General features: G+C 37.0%; 1 protein-coding gene across 1 annotated transcript in view; it reads right to left on the minus strand.

Moving 5' to 3' along the window:
- Positions 1-17,296, minus strand: part of LOC105443099 (mucin-2-like) — a 62,644-nt gene that overhangs the window by 35,803 nt on the left and 9,545 nt on the right. Inside the window, exons 12-18 of the mRNA XM_030990896.1 lie at positions 17,242-17,268; positions 12,641-12,912; positions 12,211-12,388; positions 6,747-6,773; positions 4,637-4,908; positions 4,206-4,383; positions 964-1,002 (exon numbers count right to left, since the gene is read on the minus strand). Of these exons, the coding sequence (XP_030846756.1) occupies positions 964-1,002; positions 4,206-4,383; positions 4,637-4,908; positions 6,747-6,773; positions 12,211-12,388; positions 12,641-12,912; positions 17,242-17,268 (993 nt within the window). The remainder of the gene's footprint in view (positions 1-963; positions 1,003-4,205; positions 4,384-4,636; positions 4,909-6,746; positions 6,774-12,210; positions 12,389-12,640; positions 12,913-17,241; positions 17,269-17,296) is intronic.

The raw sequence follows: 17,296 nt of genomic DNA on the forward strand, positions 1-17,296 counted from the left end.
TCAAATTATGGAAATGCAAGCATTAATTTAAAGAAACAGAACTTTGTTATTCCTGGCTTATTTTACCAGATTGAGGTGTCATATGAAAGACAAGAAATTGAGCTTTCTAGAAATATGTTTTTCTCCTTGAAATGCAGATACCGCCCGCCAAATGACTTTTTGGTTTCCTCCCTTCAAATTCCTTTTAATTACTCATGCTTGGAATATGCATTATTGTGATTAAGTTATGATAAAACCTTAATAGTTCTCGGTTTCGATTTTTCAGGGACGCACTGTATTATAGTTTTAATTTGTAAAGAATAGTGCAATTTTACAATCATAAAGCCAGCAATTTGACACTTTTCCGATTACTTCCGGCTCACGAAAATAAAAAGTGAATTTGTTCAGGTACAGTTTTTTAATGCTTTTTGTATGTCAGATTATTGCCTACACATGCCCAGCCGAGTAGTTTTGATTAATATTTTAGGAACTTTTGCTCCATTTCCTTTCGCTTGCCTCCCGTAAAGGTAAGCACTGTGTATTACTCGTATTATCAGACGAGTGGTAGCGAAAAGTAATTGCCATTACACAAGCATATTTTCCTTTAAATGTGGCCCGTTTATAGTTTGCAGCTAGACAGGATTTTTGATTTGTTTATACGTATCTGCATGAAGATCAAGTTAATAAGCACATGCCTGACAGATTTTCTCCTGGCGGCATTGAAGGTGGTACAAAAGGAATGAGCTAGATGGGACTCCATCTCTTAAAACTTTTTGGTTCTGCTAAGAGTAAACGACTGTGCACAGTTGCGATCCTGGTGAATTTCTCACTCCCTACAAATCAAGTAATATGTTAAGTTTCGGGATTTCTGTGTTGTTTGTGCTGTCAAGCTGTTACACTAAAGGAAAGTTATGCAAAATTCGTTTACAGAAGCGACGTATCGAGGAAAGGCGTGCACACATGAGAACAACAACGTAGTCTTACCTGCGGTTGTCGGGGGCGCTGCACTAGTAGTCGTGCCTTCTACATGTAACAATAAATATAATTATGAACAAAATTAATGATCATAATCTTTCTTTGTCTTGCAACCTAATATGGAACATCTAATTAAAAAAGTATCAACTGTCTCGAAACAACCGACCCCCGAATATTCCGAATAAAAGTAGAGAATTGTCAAAAGTCCTCATGGATTGTGATTCGTCTGACCTTGAATTATGAAATGATATGAATATCACATTTTCATGGAGTCACTTTCATTTAATTCAACGATAGGGCCAAGATCTCAAGTGTAAAATTACCTTTAAAAATGATGTACATACAGCTGAAATGTGTAAAATCAACCTTCTAAAAACGTATTAACTAAATAACATGAAACGCCATGCAATAATCAGAGCACATCGAACATCGATAACCAATTTGCGACTATTATTCCTTTTAAAGTATTACATGGTGTAACCCTGCAAACTTGACCTCGAATTTAGTAAGCACAAAGTGGAAAATGAAAAGCCTTAATACATGTGGAGTGACTGTGGTCTGTTCCGTGTGGTAGGTTCTATATGAAATAATGAATTATTGAACAAAGAATCATAATAAGTCTTAATCTTGCAGGCAAAATCGGAATTGTTTAATGAAAATCCTCATGATCAATAACCGAGCGTCCAAATCTTTCGAATTCTAGTGGAGCATTCCGTTATGCTCGTGATATTCGATACGTCTCAAACGCTTTGTCATTAAATGAAATGAAATGAAGATTGGTTTTTTTCATGGGCACACAATGGTGTATTAAAATCGAGCACGTCCTCCAGGTTTCAAAAAGCAAGGGGGAACATTTGTGTTTCAGGATGTGGAAATTAGTAGAGCACACAAAACTGCTTTGCAGTGCCTCTCGTATAACCTCAAAACAGCGGGATAACATCACTTTCTGTTTTAATGTATCTCTGGTCTTAAGAGAACTGTTAATTGGACATTTTGTCAGGTTGTTTGTGTTATGCAATATCCAGTCATACTACTGGCAACATTTGGTGTATGGGGTACATAGGTTGAAATAGACCGACTGAGAGGTCTTTTGGGGGATGAGGGGAGCAGGGGGAGGGGGATCAAGGGGGTGGGGAATGACCCAAGGGTTATGGTCAGGCTGACAATTTAATTATTGACGATGAGTATAAGATGGTTTAAGCAACTTTGAGGGGTAAAATGATATGGGTAGAATGAGGTGCCTATTTCGCGACAGGTTCTTGGCCTATACTTGAAATAAATAGATAGATTATTGATGACAATGTATGAAACCTCATGACATAAAAAGTGACACAGCCTACCCTATACAAAAACATAAAGTTGGAAAAATGATGATGAACGTGCAAATGCATAGTGAAGAAAAAAACACTGATCCGAAAAATGTCAAGAAAAATTATGAAATGAGGATCGTCAAATCCGTATTTTCATTTTGAAACGAAGACAAACAAGAATATTATTTTGTTATTTTTAGGGAATGAAATGAGTAAAAGGGATTGTGAAATGTTAAACGGAACGGACTATTGCGAACTTAAGAGGTGCCTACCTATCGCAAATTTAACATTAATTAAACCGAATAGAATAATGATGGATAATTATGAATAAAACGCCATGATACAAATTTTGACATACCTGAAACACCATACAAATACATGAAATTGCGTGCATGATAATGAAAGTACAAATGGACTGTGATAATGAAGGAAAAAAAAGAGATAACAAGAATAATGACAAGAAGAAAAGTGATAAAAGATGGATCATCATGTTTATATTTTTATTTCAGAACAAAGAAACAGAATGATTTTCATAGTAGGAAAGATTGATATGATTTCTAGGTTCATGAAATATAGCACGAAAGCCTCTACATCTAAAATGATAATGATGGTGATGATTATCTTGACAGGAAGCCTACATATAAAACATGATAATTATCTTAATGAAAAAGGATTGATTATAAATGAATTCATATAAATGAAATCCACAGCAATCCTTCCATCATGTAGTGCCCTTTTTATGCCGGTCTGCAAGTGTGGCAAGGAGCGATCGTGCCAATTATAGATTATTGATATATATATATATATATATATATATATATATTTTTAAATGTCCCCCCCCCCCCCCAATGATTGAACTATACCTTGAAATATAAAAGGAAATTTAGGATAAAAACCGCCATACATTTTCAACGTGTATAAAAGGATAACGGTTTTGATTAAAAGTAATCAAGAGGCTATAAAAACAACCAGGTTACTAAACACGTATAAAAATGGATGTTTACAAAATTCAAGTATGCATTCTTGATAAGCATGATAAATGGTTGAAAAGAGAATATTGCTTGGAGGGTAACACATATGCACAACGTAACAAACAATGTGATGTTAATGACAATTTCAAAGATAATCTGGCAAGAAAATAATGAGGCAAAATTCTTAAACTGAACTACAAGTTGCATTCACATAATCCATGCATGAACTTAAATGTTTTATTATGCAATAAACTTGCATACAAAGAGTGATTTCGCATTGCAATATAAATAGATTACGAAGAGAAAATGTCTATTTACAAGACATGCATGTGAATATTAGGGCAAATGATATATTTGGAAAATAGGATGTAGGGTCTTAAATCCGTACCTAAAGCTAATTTTGAAAAGATATTGGATAACGTTGTTGGAATGCCCCTAATTTGAGAAAATCGATGCAGAATACTTATTGGCCGATATAATTTAAAATAAAGGAGGCGTAGACATTCCATACATTTCTCTTATAAACTAAAGGAGTCTGATTTTGGAATGTTTGACTGGGCTCTTTACACCTAACACGACAAACAACAAAACGAATCGGCACCACGATATAACGATTTTCTAGTAGTATATAGTTCTAATTCTAACATTATGATGACTCCATGTATGCTATCACGACAACATTTTAAGAAATGATTTTTAATGACTATTACTTCTTATTAATGATGCTTAATGGCTGTAGTTTAATAGTCAGGACCACGTTCTCAGAGACATGCAAAATTAAAAACCGCCTTGTCTAAATAAATGCCAGTGAACAGAACTTTATATTTCTGCATCTGTTTATGTATATCTGGTACAAACTACCCGAAAGGACGGCAATGTGAGTAATTTCATTGGTACAAATTATTTTAGGGATCAAGATTGTCATTCCCCTGTTACAAGCAAAACACAGTATATGTCGGGAGAGACTCACTAGACGGGGTGGTACTTGGTGTTGGACTTGAGTTATGACTTGATGTTTCTGTAGGAACCGTTGTTTTTATAGAGCAGTTAGGGTCTTCACTAGGTACACATTCGAAGTAGTATTCACTGCTAGAGATATTCTTCGTGCATATGCATTTCTCACAATTCTCCCTGTAGTATCCCTCCGGCTGGTAAGGAATGAATAAAACGAACATAATACAATGACGTTCAAACTTGATATTGCTATCAATTTGTAGACGTTGAATACATTAGAAAAATTGTTCTAGAATATGAATGATAATTATAATAGATCTCTCTGGAGGTTTCGAAAACCAAGTTCCTTGGTCTAATCTAATCCTACAAAATGTTGAATCGTAACAGAAAAGATAGAGACATATCGGACAAATAAGGGAGAAGAAAACAGTTTGTTATACAACTCACAGTATATGGGATGGAATTGTGTTCACAGAATACACATCTCCCTTCAAGCGGCTTAACACACACATCCGAGTTAAAGTATTGACCAAGCTCCTGCTGCCTGGCGCCAACATAGTTGCCGTTGTCCTTCACATAACCCTGGTTGCATCGGCATTGTGGATTGAAAGCCGGCGAAAAGAGAGGATTGCAATCAAATGGGACTGTCCAAGGCATATCACCATCGCTCTCCCACTGATCCTCACACGTGTACGTCACGTGACATAGGTCAGGACAAACTGTCGACAAAAGAAAATAAGAATTGGCAATGTTCCGTCAACATAATACTCGATTGGCGCCAAACACCATGTTTAGAAGAGTCACTGCTGGAGTAAATGTCGGTGCTGTACGACTTCCAACTGTTCGAGTACTTGCAAATACGGTACATGTATATGTATATGTTATGGTAAATCTCCAGAAACGTTTCTTTTCAGAAGGCCCATAGGCCAGTGCAATGCAATATGCTGATCAGTTCGAAAGAATTTCGACAGTATTTTATCAACATGGGGGATAATAAATAAGCTCATACATTATGATATATGGTAAATTTGTTATTTCTAAAGACCGCACTTCATTTCATATTCACAAACTATGATATCGCTCTCTTCCTCATCACGATGAAAGCACGATAATTCCAGGCTAAGGTTTGGATTTTCTTCTCTCCTAACTCTACTGATATCATGTTTTCTATATCTACTAAAGACTATATCTAATTTTCATTACTGGTGTTATTGCATGCCGCTAACATCTGGAGAAGAAAACAAATCGTGATTGGTAAAATTGGTTGGCCTACACTTTTATAAAAACACACATAACAAGTTGTTAATCGATATAAATAAGAATAGGCCAATGTTTAATAATCATCAATAAACTTGGCATAGAAATGCGGTACGGATATTAAATCTGAAGGTAAAGTATAATTTGTTACTTGCTAAAAGGAACGCTAGCGGTGCTTAAAGAGTGTAACATTTTAAAATACTAAAATGACCAGAATATGTCATAGATGAACGTTTTATTTCCTGGAGAAAAAAATTGCTGAACAGATTTGTGTTCTCATCTGGCACCGGTGATAAAGCGGTTTCGTATAATACTCGTATTCGTTAATAATTTAGATTCATAGATAAATAGAACTATATGGGAAGAAATATGAATAGATGAGATGGGGCGGGGTGAATATGTAGATGAGATTCCTACAGATTCCTAAAATTCTGTAAGGACATGGGTATTTTAAGGGCTAATTTGGTAATGTCTTTCTTCAAATTTGCAACAATATTTTCTGTTAATGTTACGTTGATAGTTAAAATAAGATTTAAGGTAATTGCACATAATACACATGGGTTATCATGCTAACGTCTTTAAAAACTACATACTAGCCCAACTTTGATATAAAACCAATGTCAATGATTTGAGATTCTCAACTTGTTGCCAATCTAAAGTTTTTAAACTTTTCTACCTTTCTAACATTCCTGACATCAAATACATTAGGGCCATGCAACAAAGGTGACAATAGTGTGTGCATAAATGTTTGACTTTCTACGCATACATGTAAATCTCTGAATAAAGGAATTGAGTCAAACAACAAAATGTGGAATGACTTTCTCGAACACGTTTATACGGCGCTTCTTGCGTATAAGGATGCGTACGCGTATCTTCATAAGCGAATTTTTAAGGAAAATATTAGCCTTTATTTCAGTTTTCCGGCCAATCAATCTTGAATATTTATGATGCAATCTTTTTTTTCTGCGTCGCTTGGTTTCCAGCATGAGAAAATGACTGAAGTTTCTTCTTTCATACATGTATATAATATATAAGTTAAACAATTAAATGTGAACCTACCTTTATTCTTGCCGTTATTACGCCCCAGAACTGCAAGTCACTGTTTACAGCGAAGGAGATCGCTCGCGTTCTTTACGGAAAACGTTGTACCGTTTGGTCTCTCGTAATACCAGTACACTTTTTAAATAACATTCTTTGAGAACAGTTGTATTGTAATACGTGAATACTTCAGATATTTACGGTGGGCATGATACATTTAAACGTGAAACCATTTCAACTGGGAAAACGCAATCAGAATTACCTTCCCCGGTGACTGTAGTTGTAGGAGCTGCGAAAGAGAGAAAATGGCTAATTACTTAGTTATTTGCATTTGCAAATCAGGCAATGATTTACGAATACAATTCCTCTCTCTCTTTCCTTCAATATGAACGTTACGTGTCCGGAAAATGGCAGAAGGAAAACAACAAACGACAATGGGAGACATTGATTAAACGGAGGATCCAAGGTTATGAGAACAAAAGTTTTTTTTTGAAAAACTCTAAATTCCACGTTCACAGGATAGGGTATTAATGTTTTGGTTTAAATTCAAGTGCCTTATACCCCCCGTCAAGTCTATGAGACCGAAATCAGACCGACAACAGACAACCAAACAATTACGTTACCCTCAATGATCAACAGTCAGTCGGTTTGTCGGTGAGACTAATACCTCAGCAGTCACAACGCCCAACCGACTCCATACCTATTACAAACGGACCGACTCATGGACATTTAAGGGATTGGGCATCTTTGTCTCAGATGCTAAACAAAATCCTGGATTTAGCTCATGTTGCAATCATAATTTATATAAACCTTTAGGTCAGTCAGGAATCCAATGACGTTTAAAAGCCGATCGCATGCCTGATTATCAAGATATTTATGATTGGAATTCGAAATTTCAAAAACCGTTTTCTCAACGGTTTTTATTACACTACGTTATAGTGGGGAAAATGAGTATGGTAAAACCAGTCACTCAAAGATCTCTACTTTTTTTGATGCACTTTATGATCATTTTGTGGGGCTTTGTCAAAAGACTTAACTCCATTTCGTTGAAGATCAGCCATGCATCAGGTCTTTCGTCTTCTTTGTGCATGGCTGATCGTCAACGGAGTTAAGTCTTTTGTCAACTCTGTTATTTGCTACGACAGGCAGCCAGTGAAAACGAACTCGTTTGATCAAATTATGGAAATGCAAGCATTAATTTAAAGAAACAGAACTTTTTTATTCCTGGCTTATTTTGCCTGATTGAGGTGTCATATGAACGAGAAGAACTTGAACTTTCTAGAAATGTGATTTTCTCCTTGAAATTCAGATACCGCCCGCCAAATGACTAATGATGCTAATAATGCTTGTATTATCAGACGAGTGGTAGCGAAAAGTAATTGCCATTACACAAGCATATTTTCCTTTAAATGTGGCCCGTTTATAGTTTGCAGCTAGACAGGATTTTTGATTTGTTTATACGCGTCTGCATGAAGATCAAGTTAATAAGCACATGCCTGACAGATTTTCTCCTGGCGGCATTGAAGGTAGTACAAAGGGAATGAGCTAGATGGGACTCCATCTCTTAAAACTTTTTGGTTCTGCTAAGAGTATACGACTGTGCACAGATTGCGATCCTGGTGAATTTCTCACTCCCTACAAATCAAGTAATACGTTAAGTTTTGGGATGTCTGTGTTGTTTGTGCGGTCACGCTGTTACACTAAAGGAAAGTTATGCAAAACTCGTTTAAGGCCGGTCACACAGAGGGGACGCATGGGGGACGCACGGCCGGCGCATGGAAAATTTGCAATTTTGGCCAGTGCGTTGTCGTGCGCCCAACTTTTGTCGAAGCTATACAGCTAGCTGACACCAAATGCATAGCGCGCTGGACGCATACATGGCGTATACAGGGCGCACACAGGGCGCACACAGAGCGCACATGAAAACAACTTCCACGAATGCACAGCGTGTTGCTAGCGCGCTGGACGAATGGTCCACGCATGCACCGCGTTCTACGACGCACGGCCAGCGCATTGGAAATCGGAAAAGAACGTGTGCCTAACTTTTGTCATAATTTTGGAAAAGCTAGCGAGCTGACACAAAATGCACGGCGTGTAGCTAGCGCGCTGTGCGTATACAGGGCGTGTGCTCCGCGTTTGTCTGGCGCTGGTCTAGCGCGCTCCACGCATGTCTGGCGCTGGTCTAGCGCGCTCCGGCGCATGTCTAGCGTGCCTTTGGCGTGTATATTCATGCGTCGAGCTCGGCGCACGTTTTGAGCATGCTCAAAAAATCCCGACGCACACAGCGAATGACGACGCATGCATAGCGCTGGTCCAGCGTTGGTCCAGCGCGCTCGACGAACGAGTAACGAATGATGACGCACGCCTAGCGAACGACAACGCACTGGCCAAAATTGCAAATTTCCAATGCGCTGGCCGTGCGTTCCCCATGCGTCCTCCCTGTGTGACCGGGCCTTTACAGAAGCGATGTATCGAGGAAAGGCGTGCACACATGAGAACAACAACGTAGTCTTACCTGCGGTTGTGGGGGGCGCTGCACTAGTAGTCGTGCCTTCTACATGTAACAATAAATATAATTATGAGCAAAATTAATTATCATAATCTTTCTTGATTTTGCAACCTCATATGGAACATTTAATTAAAAAAGTAACAACTGTCTCGAAACAACCGACCCCCGAATATTCCGAATAAAAGTAGAGAATTGTCAAAAGTCCTCATGGATTGTGATTCGTCTGACCTTGAATTATGAAATGATATGAATATCACATTTTCATGGAGTCACTTTCATTTAATTCAACGATAGGGCCAAGATCTCAAGTGTAAAATTACCTTTAAAAATGATGTACATACAGCTGAAATGTGTAAAATCAACCTTCTAAAATGGTATTAACTAAATGACATGAAACGCCATGCAATGATCAGAGCACATCGAACATCGATAACCAATTTCCGACTATTATTCCTTTTAAAGTATTACATGGTGTAACCCTGCAAACTTGACCTCGAATTTAGTAAGTACAAAGTGGAAAATGAAAAGCCTTAAAACATGTGGAGTGACTGTGGTCTGTACCGTGTGGTAGGTTCTATATGAAATAATGAATTCTTGAACAAAGAATCATAATAAGTCTTAATCTTGCAGGCAAAATCGGAATTGTTTAATGAAAATCCTCATTATCAATAACCGAGCGTCCAGATCTTTTAAATTCTAGTGGAGCATTCCGTTATGCTTGTGATATTCGATACGTCTCAAACGCTTTGTCATTAAATGAAATGAAATGAAGATTGTTTTTTCATGGGGACACAATGGTGTATTAAAATCGAGCACGTCCTCCAGGTTTCAGAAAGCAAGGGGAACATTTGTGTTTCAGGATGTGGAAATTAGTAGAGCACACAAAACTTCTTTGCAGTGCCTCTCGTATAACCTCAAAACAGCGGGATAACATCACTTTCTGTTTTAATGTATCTCTGGTATTAAGAGAACTGTTAATTGGACATTTTTGTCAGGTTGTTTGTGTTATGCAATATCCAGTCATACTACTGGCAACATTTGGTGTATGGGGTACATAGGTTGAAATAGACCGACCGAGAGGTCTTTTGTGTGAGGAGGGGAGCAGGGGGAGAGGGATCAAGGGGGGGGGGGGAATAACCCAAGGGTTATGGTCAGGCTGACAATTTAATTATTGACGATGAGTATAAGATGGTTTAAGTAACTTTGAGGGTTAAAATCATATGGGTAGAATGAGCTGCCTATTTCGCGACAGGTTCTTGGCCTATACTTGAAATAAATAGATAGATTATTGATGACAATGTATGAAACCTCATGACATAAAAAGTGACACAGCCTACATGAAACACGATACAAAAACATAAAGTTGGAAGAATGATGATGAACGTGCGAATGCATAGTGGAGAAGGAAAAAACACTGATCCGAAAAATGTCAAGAAGAAAAATGATGAAATGAGGATCGTCAAATCCGTATTTTCATTTTGAAACAAAGACAAACAAGAATATTATTTTGTTATTTTTAAGGAATGAAATGAGTAAAAGGGATTGTGCAATGTTAAACGGAACCGACTATTGCGAACTTGGCAAAAATTAAACCGAATAGAATAATGATGGATAATTATGAATAAAACGCCATGATACAAATTTCGACATACCTGAAACACCATACAAATACATGAAATTGCGTGCATGATAATGAAAGTACAAATGGACTGTGATAATGAAGGAAAAAAAAGAGATAACAAGAATAATGACAAGAAGAAAAGTGATAAAAGATGGATCATCATGTTTATATTTTTATTTCAGAACAAAGAAACAGAATGATTTTCATAATAGGAAAGGTTGATATGATTTCTAGGTTCATGAAATATAGCACGAAAGCCTCTACATCTAAAATGATAATGATGGTGATGATTATCTTGACAGGAAGCCTACATAATTATGAAACATGATAATGATCTTAATGGAAAAGGATTGATTATAAATGAATTCATATAAATGAAATCCACAGCAATCCTTCCATCATGTGGTGCCCTTTTTATGCCGGTCTGCAACTGTGGCAAGGAGCGATCGTGCCAATTATAGATTATTTATATATATTTTTGTTTAATGCCCCCCCCCCCCAATGATTGAACTATATCTTGAAATATAAAAGGAAATTCAGGATAAAAACCGCCATACATTTTCAATGTGTATAAAAGGATAACGGTTTTGATTAAAAGTAATCAAGAGGCTATGAAAACAACCAGGTTACTAAACACGTATAAAAATGGATGTTTACAAAATTCAAGTATGCATTCTTGATAAGCATGATAAATGGTTGAAAAGGGAATATTGCTTGGAGGGTAACACATATGCACAACGTATTACAAACAATGTGATGTTAATGACAATTTCAAAGATAATCTGGCAAGAAAATAATGAGGCAAAATTCTTAAACTGAACTACAAGTTGCATTCACATAATCCATGCATGAACTTAAATGTTTTATTATGCAATAAACTTGCATACAAAGAGTGATTTCGCATTGCAATATAAATAGATTACGAAGAGAAAATGTATATTTACAAGACATGCATGTGAATATTAGGGCAAATGATATATTTGGAAAAAAGGATGTAGGGTCTTAAATCCGTACCTAAAGCTAATTTTGAAAAGATATTGGATAACGTTGTTGGAATGCCCCTAATTTGAGAAAATCGATGCAGAATACTTATCGGCCGATATAATTTAAAATAAAGGAGGCGTAGACATTCCATACATTTCTCTTATAAACTAAAGGAGTCTGATTTTGGAATGTTTGAATGGGCTCTTTACACCTAACACGACAAACAGCAAAACGAATCGGCACCACGATATAACGATTTTCTAGTAGTATATAGTTCTAATCCTAACATTATGATGACTCCATGTATGCTATCACGACAACATTTTAAGAAATGATTTTTAATGACTATTACTTCTTATTAATGATGCTTAATGGCTGTAGTTTAATAGTCAGGACCACGTTCTCAGAGACATGCAAAATTAAAAGCCGCCTTGTCTAAATAAATGCCAGTGAACAGAACTTTATATTTCTGCATCTGTTTATGTATATCTGGTACAAACTACCCGAAAGGACGGCAATGTGAGTAATTTCATTGGTACAAATTATTTTAGGGATCAAGATTGTCATTCCCCTGTTACAAGCAAAACACAGTATATGTCGGGAGAGACTCACTAGACGGGGTGGTACTTGGTGTTGGACTTGAGTGATGACTTGATGTTTCTGTAGGAACCGTTGTTTTTATAGAGCAGTTAGGGTCTTCACTAGGTATACATTCGAAGTAGTATTCACTGCTAGAGATATTCTTCGTGCATATGCATTTCTCACAATTCTCCCTGTAGTATCCCTCCGGCTGGTAAGGAATGAATAAAACGAACATAATACAATGACGTTCAAACTTGATATTGCTATCAATTTGTAGACTTTGAATACATTAGAAAATTGTTCTAGAATATGAATGATAATTATAATAGGTCTCTCTGGAGGTTTCGAAAACCAAGTTCCTTGGTCTAATCTAATCCTACAAAATGTTGAATCGTAACAGAAAAGATGGAGACATATCAGACAAATAAGGGAGGAGAAAACAGTTTGTTATACAACTCACAGTATAAGGGATGGAATTGTGTTCACAGAATACACATCTCCCTTCAAGCGGCTTAACACACACATCCGAGTTAAAGTATTGACCAAGCTCCTGCTGCCTGGCGCCAACATAGTTGCTGTTGTCCTTCACATAACCCTGGTTGCATCGGCATTGTGGATTGAAAGCCGGCGAAAAGAGAGAATTGCAATCAAATGGGACTGTCCAAGGCATATCACCATCGCTCTTCCACTGATCCTCACACGTGTACGTCACGTGACATAGGTCAGGACAAACTGTCGACAAAAGAAAATAGGAATTGGCAATGTTCCGTCAACATAATACTTGATTGGCGCCAAAAACCCAAGATCAGAAGGGTCACTACTGGAGTAAATGTTGGTGCTGTAAGACTTCAAATTGTTCGAGTACTTGCAAATACGGTAAATGTACATGTATATTTTATGGTAAATCTCCCAAACGTTTCGTTTCAGAAGGCCCATAGGCCTATGCTTTACAATATGCTGATCCGTTCGAAAGAATTTCGACAGTATTTTATTAACATGGGAGATAACCAATAAGCTCATACATGATGATATATGGTAATTCTGTTATTTCTAAAGACCGCACCTCATCTCATATTCACGAACTATGATATCGCTGTCTTCTTCATCACGATGAAAGCACGATAATTCTAGGCTAAGGTTTGGATTTTCTTCTCTCCTAACTCTACTAATTTCATGTTTTCTATATCTACTAAACTCTTCTAAACCTCCATTGCCTTCTAAACTGATATCATTTCGAAAGCTGTCTGCTATTGATGTGAATAGATTGAAGTTAGACATCGCTGAAAGCGAGCTCTGTATGCACACACCTAGTACCCTCACTGAACTAGCTTTGTTGTATGATACTACGCTTAGTGATATCTTAGAGAAACATGCCCCTGTTGTTACTAAACAGATAGTGTTACGTCCCCAAGTACCGTGGTATACTGACTGTGTCAGGACAGAAAAAAGGAAAAAGAGAAAGGCTGAAAAGCGCTGGTTGAAAACCAGGGCCGATAGTGATTGGGACAACTATAAGTCTGTTCGAAATGCAACATTGAAACTTTTGAACAAAGCTCGTGGAAAATATCACAGAGATCTGATCATGGAAAATAAGGATAATCAAAACAAGTTATTCAATGTTGTCAAGTCTCTATTGAACATGTCTAATAAACAACCCCTGATACCTTGTAGTACTGATAAACATAAGTTTGTGAATGACCTAGGTGATTATTTTCGTGACAAAGTCGTTAAAATCCACAAGAATATTGAAACTAGATTAGATGCAATGAATGAACCCAGGACCTATTCTCCATTAGCAACTTACCATGATGTCGATGTTTTGAGCAATTTCAAACCTCTTTCTGAGCACCAAGTTGAAAAACTTATACTTAACCTCAGTAAGAAGTCATGCTCTTTAGATCCTATGCCCACGAAACTTCTTCTACAATGTATCGACATATTAATTCCTGTGTTCACATCATTGATTAATCTTTCTCTCTCGACTGGTCATTTTCCCATGCAATGGAAAAATGCCCTCATCACACCTTTATTGAAAAAACCTGGTCTTGACGCAGATTTTAAGAACTTAAGACCTATCAGCAATCTGAAATATATATCGAAGTTGGTTGAGGGTGCTGCTACCCAGCAAATTATGGATCACCTCAATAACAACTCACTTTTGCCATGTACTCAGTCTGCATATAGACAATTCCATAGTACTGAAACCGCACTGCTAAGAATAAAGAGTGATTTATTGATGGCTATGGATTCCCAGAAAGTCTCTCTTTTACTGTTATTAGATCTAAGTAGTGCATTCGACACCATAGATCATTCTTGCTTATTAGAAACTTTAAAGACCTGTTTTGGTATAGATGGTAGTGTTCTTGAATGGATAGAGTCGTATTTGGCGAATAGATATCAGAAGGTCAAAATAGACGATGTGATCTCTGATGATTTGCCAGTGCCTTTCGGAGTTCCACAAGGTTCTCGGCTGGGTCCTTTGTTATTTACTCTGTACACTGCTAATCTCATTTCAAATGTTCGAACAAATTTCCCCGAGATATCATGCCACTGCTATGCAGATGACACACAGCTGTACGTATCATTCAGACCTGATGAACATGCTAAAGAGCGATGTGTCTCACTCCTAGAAACATGTGTTGACTATGTACGTGGATGGATGTTGCAAAATAGGCTCATGCTTAATGATGGTAAAACTGAATTAATGATCATTGGCACACCTAAACAGACATCCAAAATCAACTTGAACAGTGTATCAATTGGAGACTCTGTAATAGAACCATCTGTTAGTGCAAGAAATCTTGGAGTACAGTTCGATTCGAATTTGAATATGAGAGAGCACATCACAAATGTCTGTAAATCAGCATACTACATGATCTATAATCTCAGACGTATTCGTAAATATTTAGATAAGGACATTACGAAAGACATTGTACATGCATGTATTACCAATAAGCTGGACTATTGTAATGGTCTACTGTATGGGATCCCTGACTCTCAAATAGTGAGATTGCAACGGGTTCAAAACACCTGTGCAAGGCTGATCTGTGGTTGTTCTAAATTCACACGGATCACCCCAATTTTGAGAAATCTACATTGGTTACCAGTACGCCAGAGAATAACATTCAAAATCTTGCTGATTGTATATAAAGCACTTCTTGGTCAAGCTCCCACTTATATCAAAGAACTGTTGAATTTCAAACCTAATCAACACAATCGCAACTTGCGCAGTTCCCGAGATACTTTGTTGCTACAGATCCCATCTATCAAAACAAAAATAACGCTAGGTGATCGAGCATTTGCTTGTGCAGCCCCAAAACTCTGGAATAACTTGCCATTTGAAGTCAGGAAATCACCATCTGTAAACGTCTTTAAGTCAAAACTGAAAACACTTCTTTTTAATTAACTGTACCGTAAATCTAAGCATATCAGGAGCTCTTGTAGCGCAGTAGAATATATACCTAATGTTGGATAGTTTCTGCGCTTTATAAATGTACTATTATTATTAAAGACTATATCTAATTTTCTTTACTAGTCTATATTGCGTGCCGGTTGACAAATTTTGGTAGGCCTATATCCACATAATATCACACATAACAGGTTGTTAATCGAAATATACCCGAATATGTTTGATAATCATCACAAATACATTTGGCATAGAAATGCAGTAGGGATATTAAATCTAAAAGTGAATTCTAATTTGTTATTTGCTAATAGTAACGCTATCAGTGCTTAAAGAGTGTGAAATTTGAAAATACTAAAATGACCAGAATATAGATGAACGCTTTTTTCAAGGAAAAAAATTGCTGAAGATATTTGTGTTCTCATCTGGCACTGGTGATACAGCAGTTTCGAATACTCTTATTCGTTGATTTAGATTCATAGAATAATGGAACTATAAGGGATGTAAGTGAAAGAATGCGAGGGGTGGGGTGAATGTGTAGATGAGATACCTATAAACACCTTTAATCCTGTAAGGACAGGGATATTTTAAGGGCTAAGTTGGTCATGTTGTTCTACAATTTGGCAACAATATTTTCTTTTAATGTTACATTAAAATAAGATGTAACTGAAAACAATACACAGAGGTAATTATGCTACGTCTCTGAAAACAGCATGTGGCCAAATTTGATAGAAAAACGATGATTTTGAGCCTCTCAATTTGTTGCCAATTTAAAGTTTTATAACCTTTCTTCCTACGCACAATTCCCGGCATCAAACACCCTTTCTACGTATGCATGTATTGAGTCAAAGCACAAAAGGTGGAATGACTGTCTCCAACATGTTTATACGCTTTTTGCGTCTTTTCATAATTTTTAAGGAACATAAGCCTTCATCTACGTTTTCCGTCCACTCAATCATAAATATTTGTGATGCCAATCTTCTTCTTTTTCTGCCTCGTTTAGTTATGAAAAATTAACCGCTCCCGGCCATTACACTTTAGCGTTACACTTTTGCAGCTCCACAAACGCCAAAAGAGTAACTAGATTTTTCAAACAATGACAGCAAGTTCCCCGACATAATTTATTGAAGGTATTCTGTTACATGAAAAAGTTCTTCTCTATAAAAGAGATGATTGGTACTAAAAAATACGAAGAATAGCAACGAACACACAGACTTATTATACTCTTTTCGTCTTGACGCCGAAATTGAACCATACATGAGGAAGCTAAAGACAGCAATGCCAGCTTATAACACGAGAGCCTGAACACGAACCATTTCTGTCAGCACAGAAGTGACCTAAATATACGCGGCTTCGAGCATACAAAAATGACTGAAGTTTCTTCTTTCATACACGTATATAATATATTAGTTAAACAATTAAATGTGAACCTACCTTTGTTCTTGCCGTTATTACGCCCCTGAACTGCAAGTCTCAGCGAAGGAGATCGCTCGCGGTCTTCACGGATTTGTCTCTCGTAAAACCAATACATCTTTTACATTACATTCTTTGAGAGCAGTTGTATTGTAATACGTGAATAATTCAGATATTTACGGTAGGCATGATAAAATCAAACGTGAAACCATTTCAACTGCATGGGAAAACGGAATCGGAATTACCTTCCCCGGTGACTGTAGTTGTAGGAGCTGCGGAAGAGAAGAAAAAAGGTCAATT

The sequence above is a fragment of the Strongylocentrotus purpuratus genome, unplaced genomic scaffold (assembly GCF_000002235.5).
Source record: "Strongylocentrotus purpuratus isolate Spur 01 unplaced genomic scaffold, Spur_5.0 spur5_scaffold_19, whole genome shotgun sequence".
NCBI classification, from domain to species: Eukaryota; Metazoa; Echinodermata; class Echinoidea; order Camarodonta; family Strongylocentrotidae; genus Strongylocentrotus; species Strongylocentrotus purpuratus.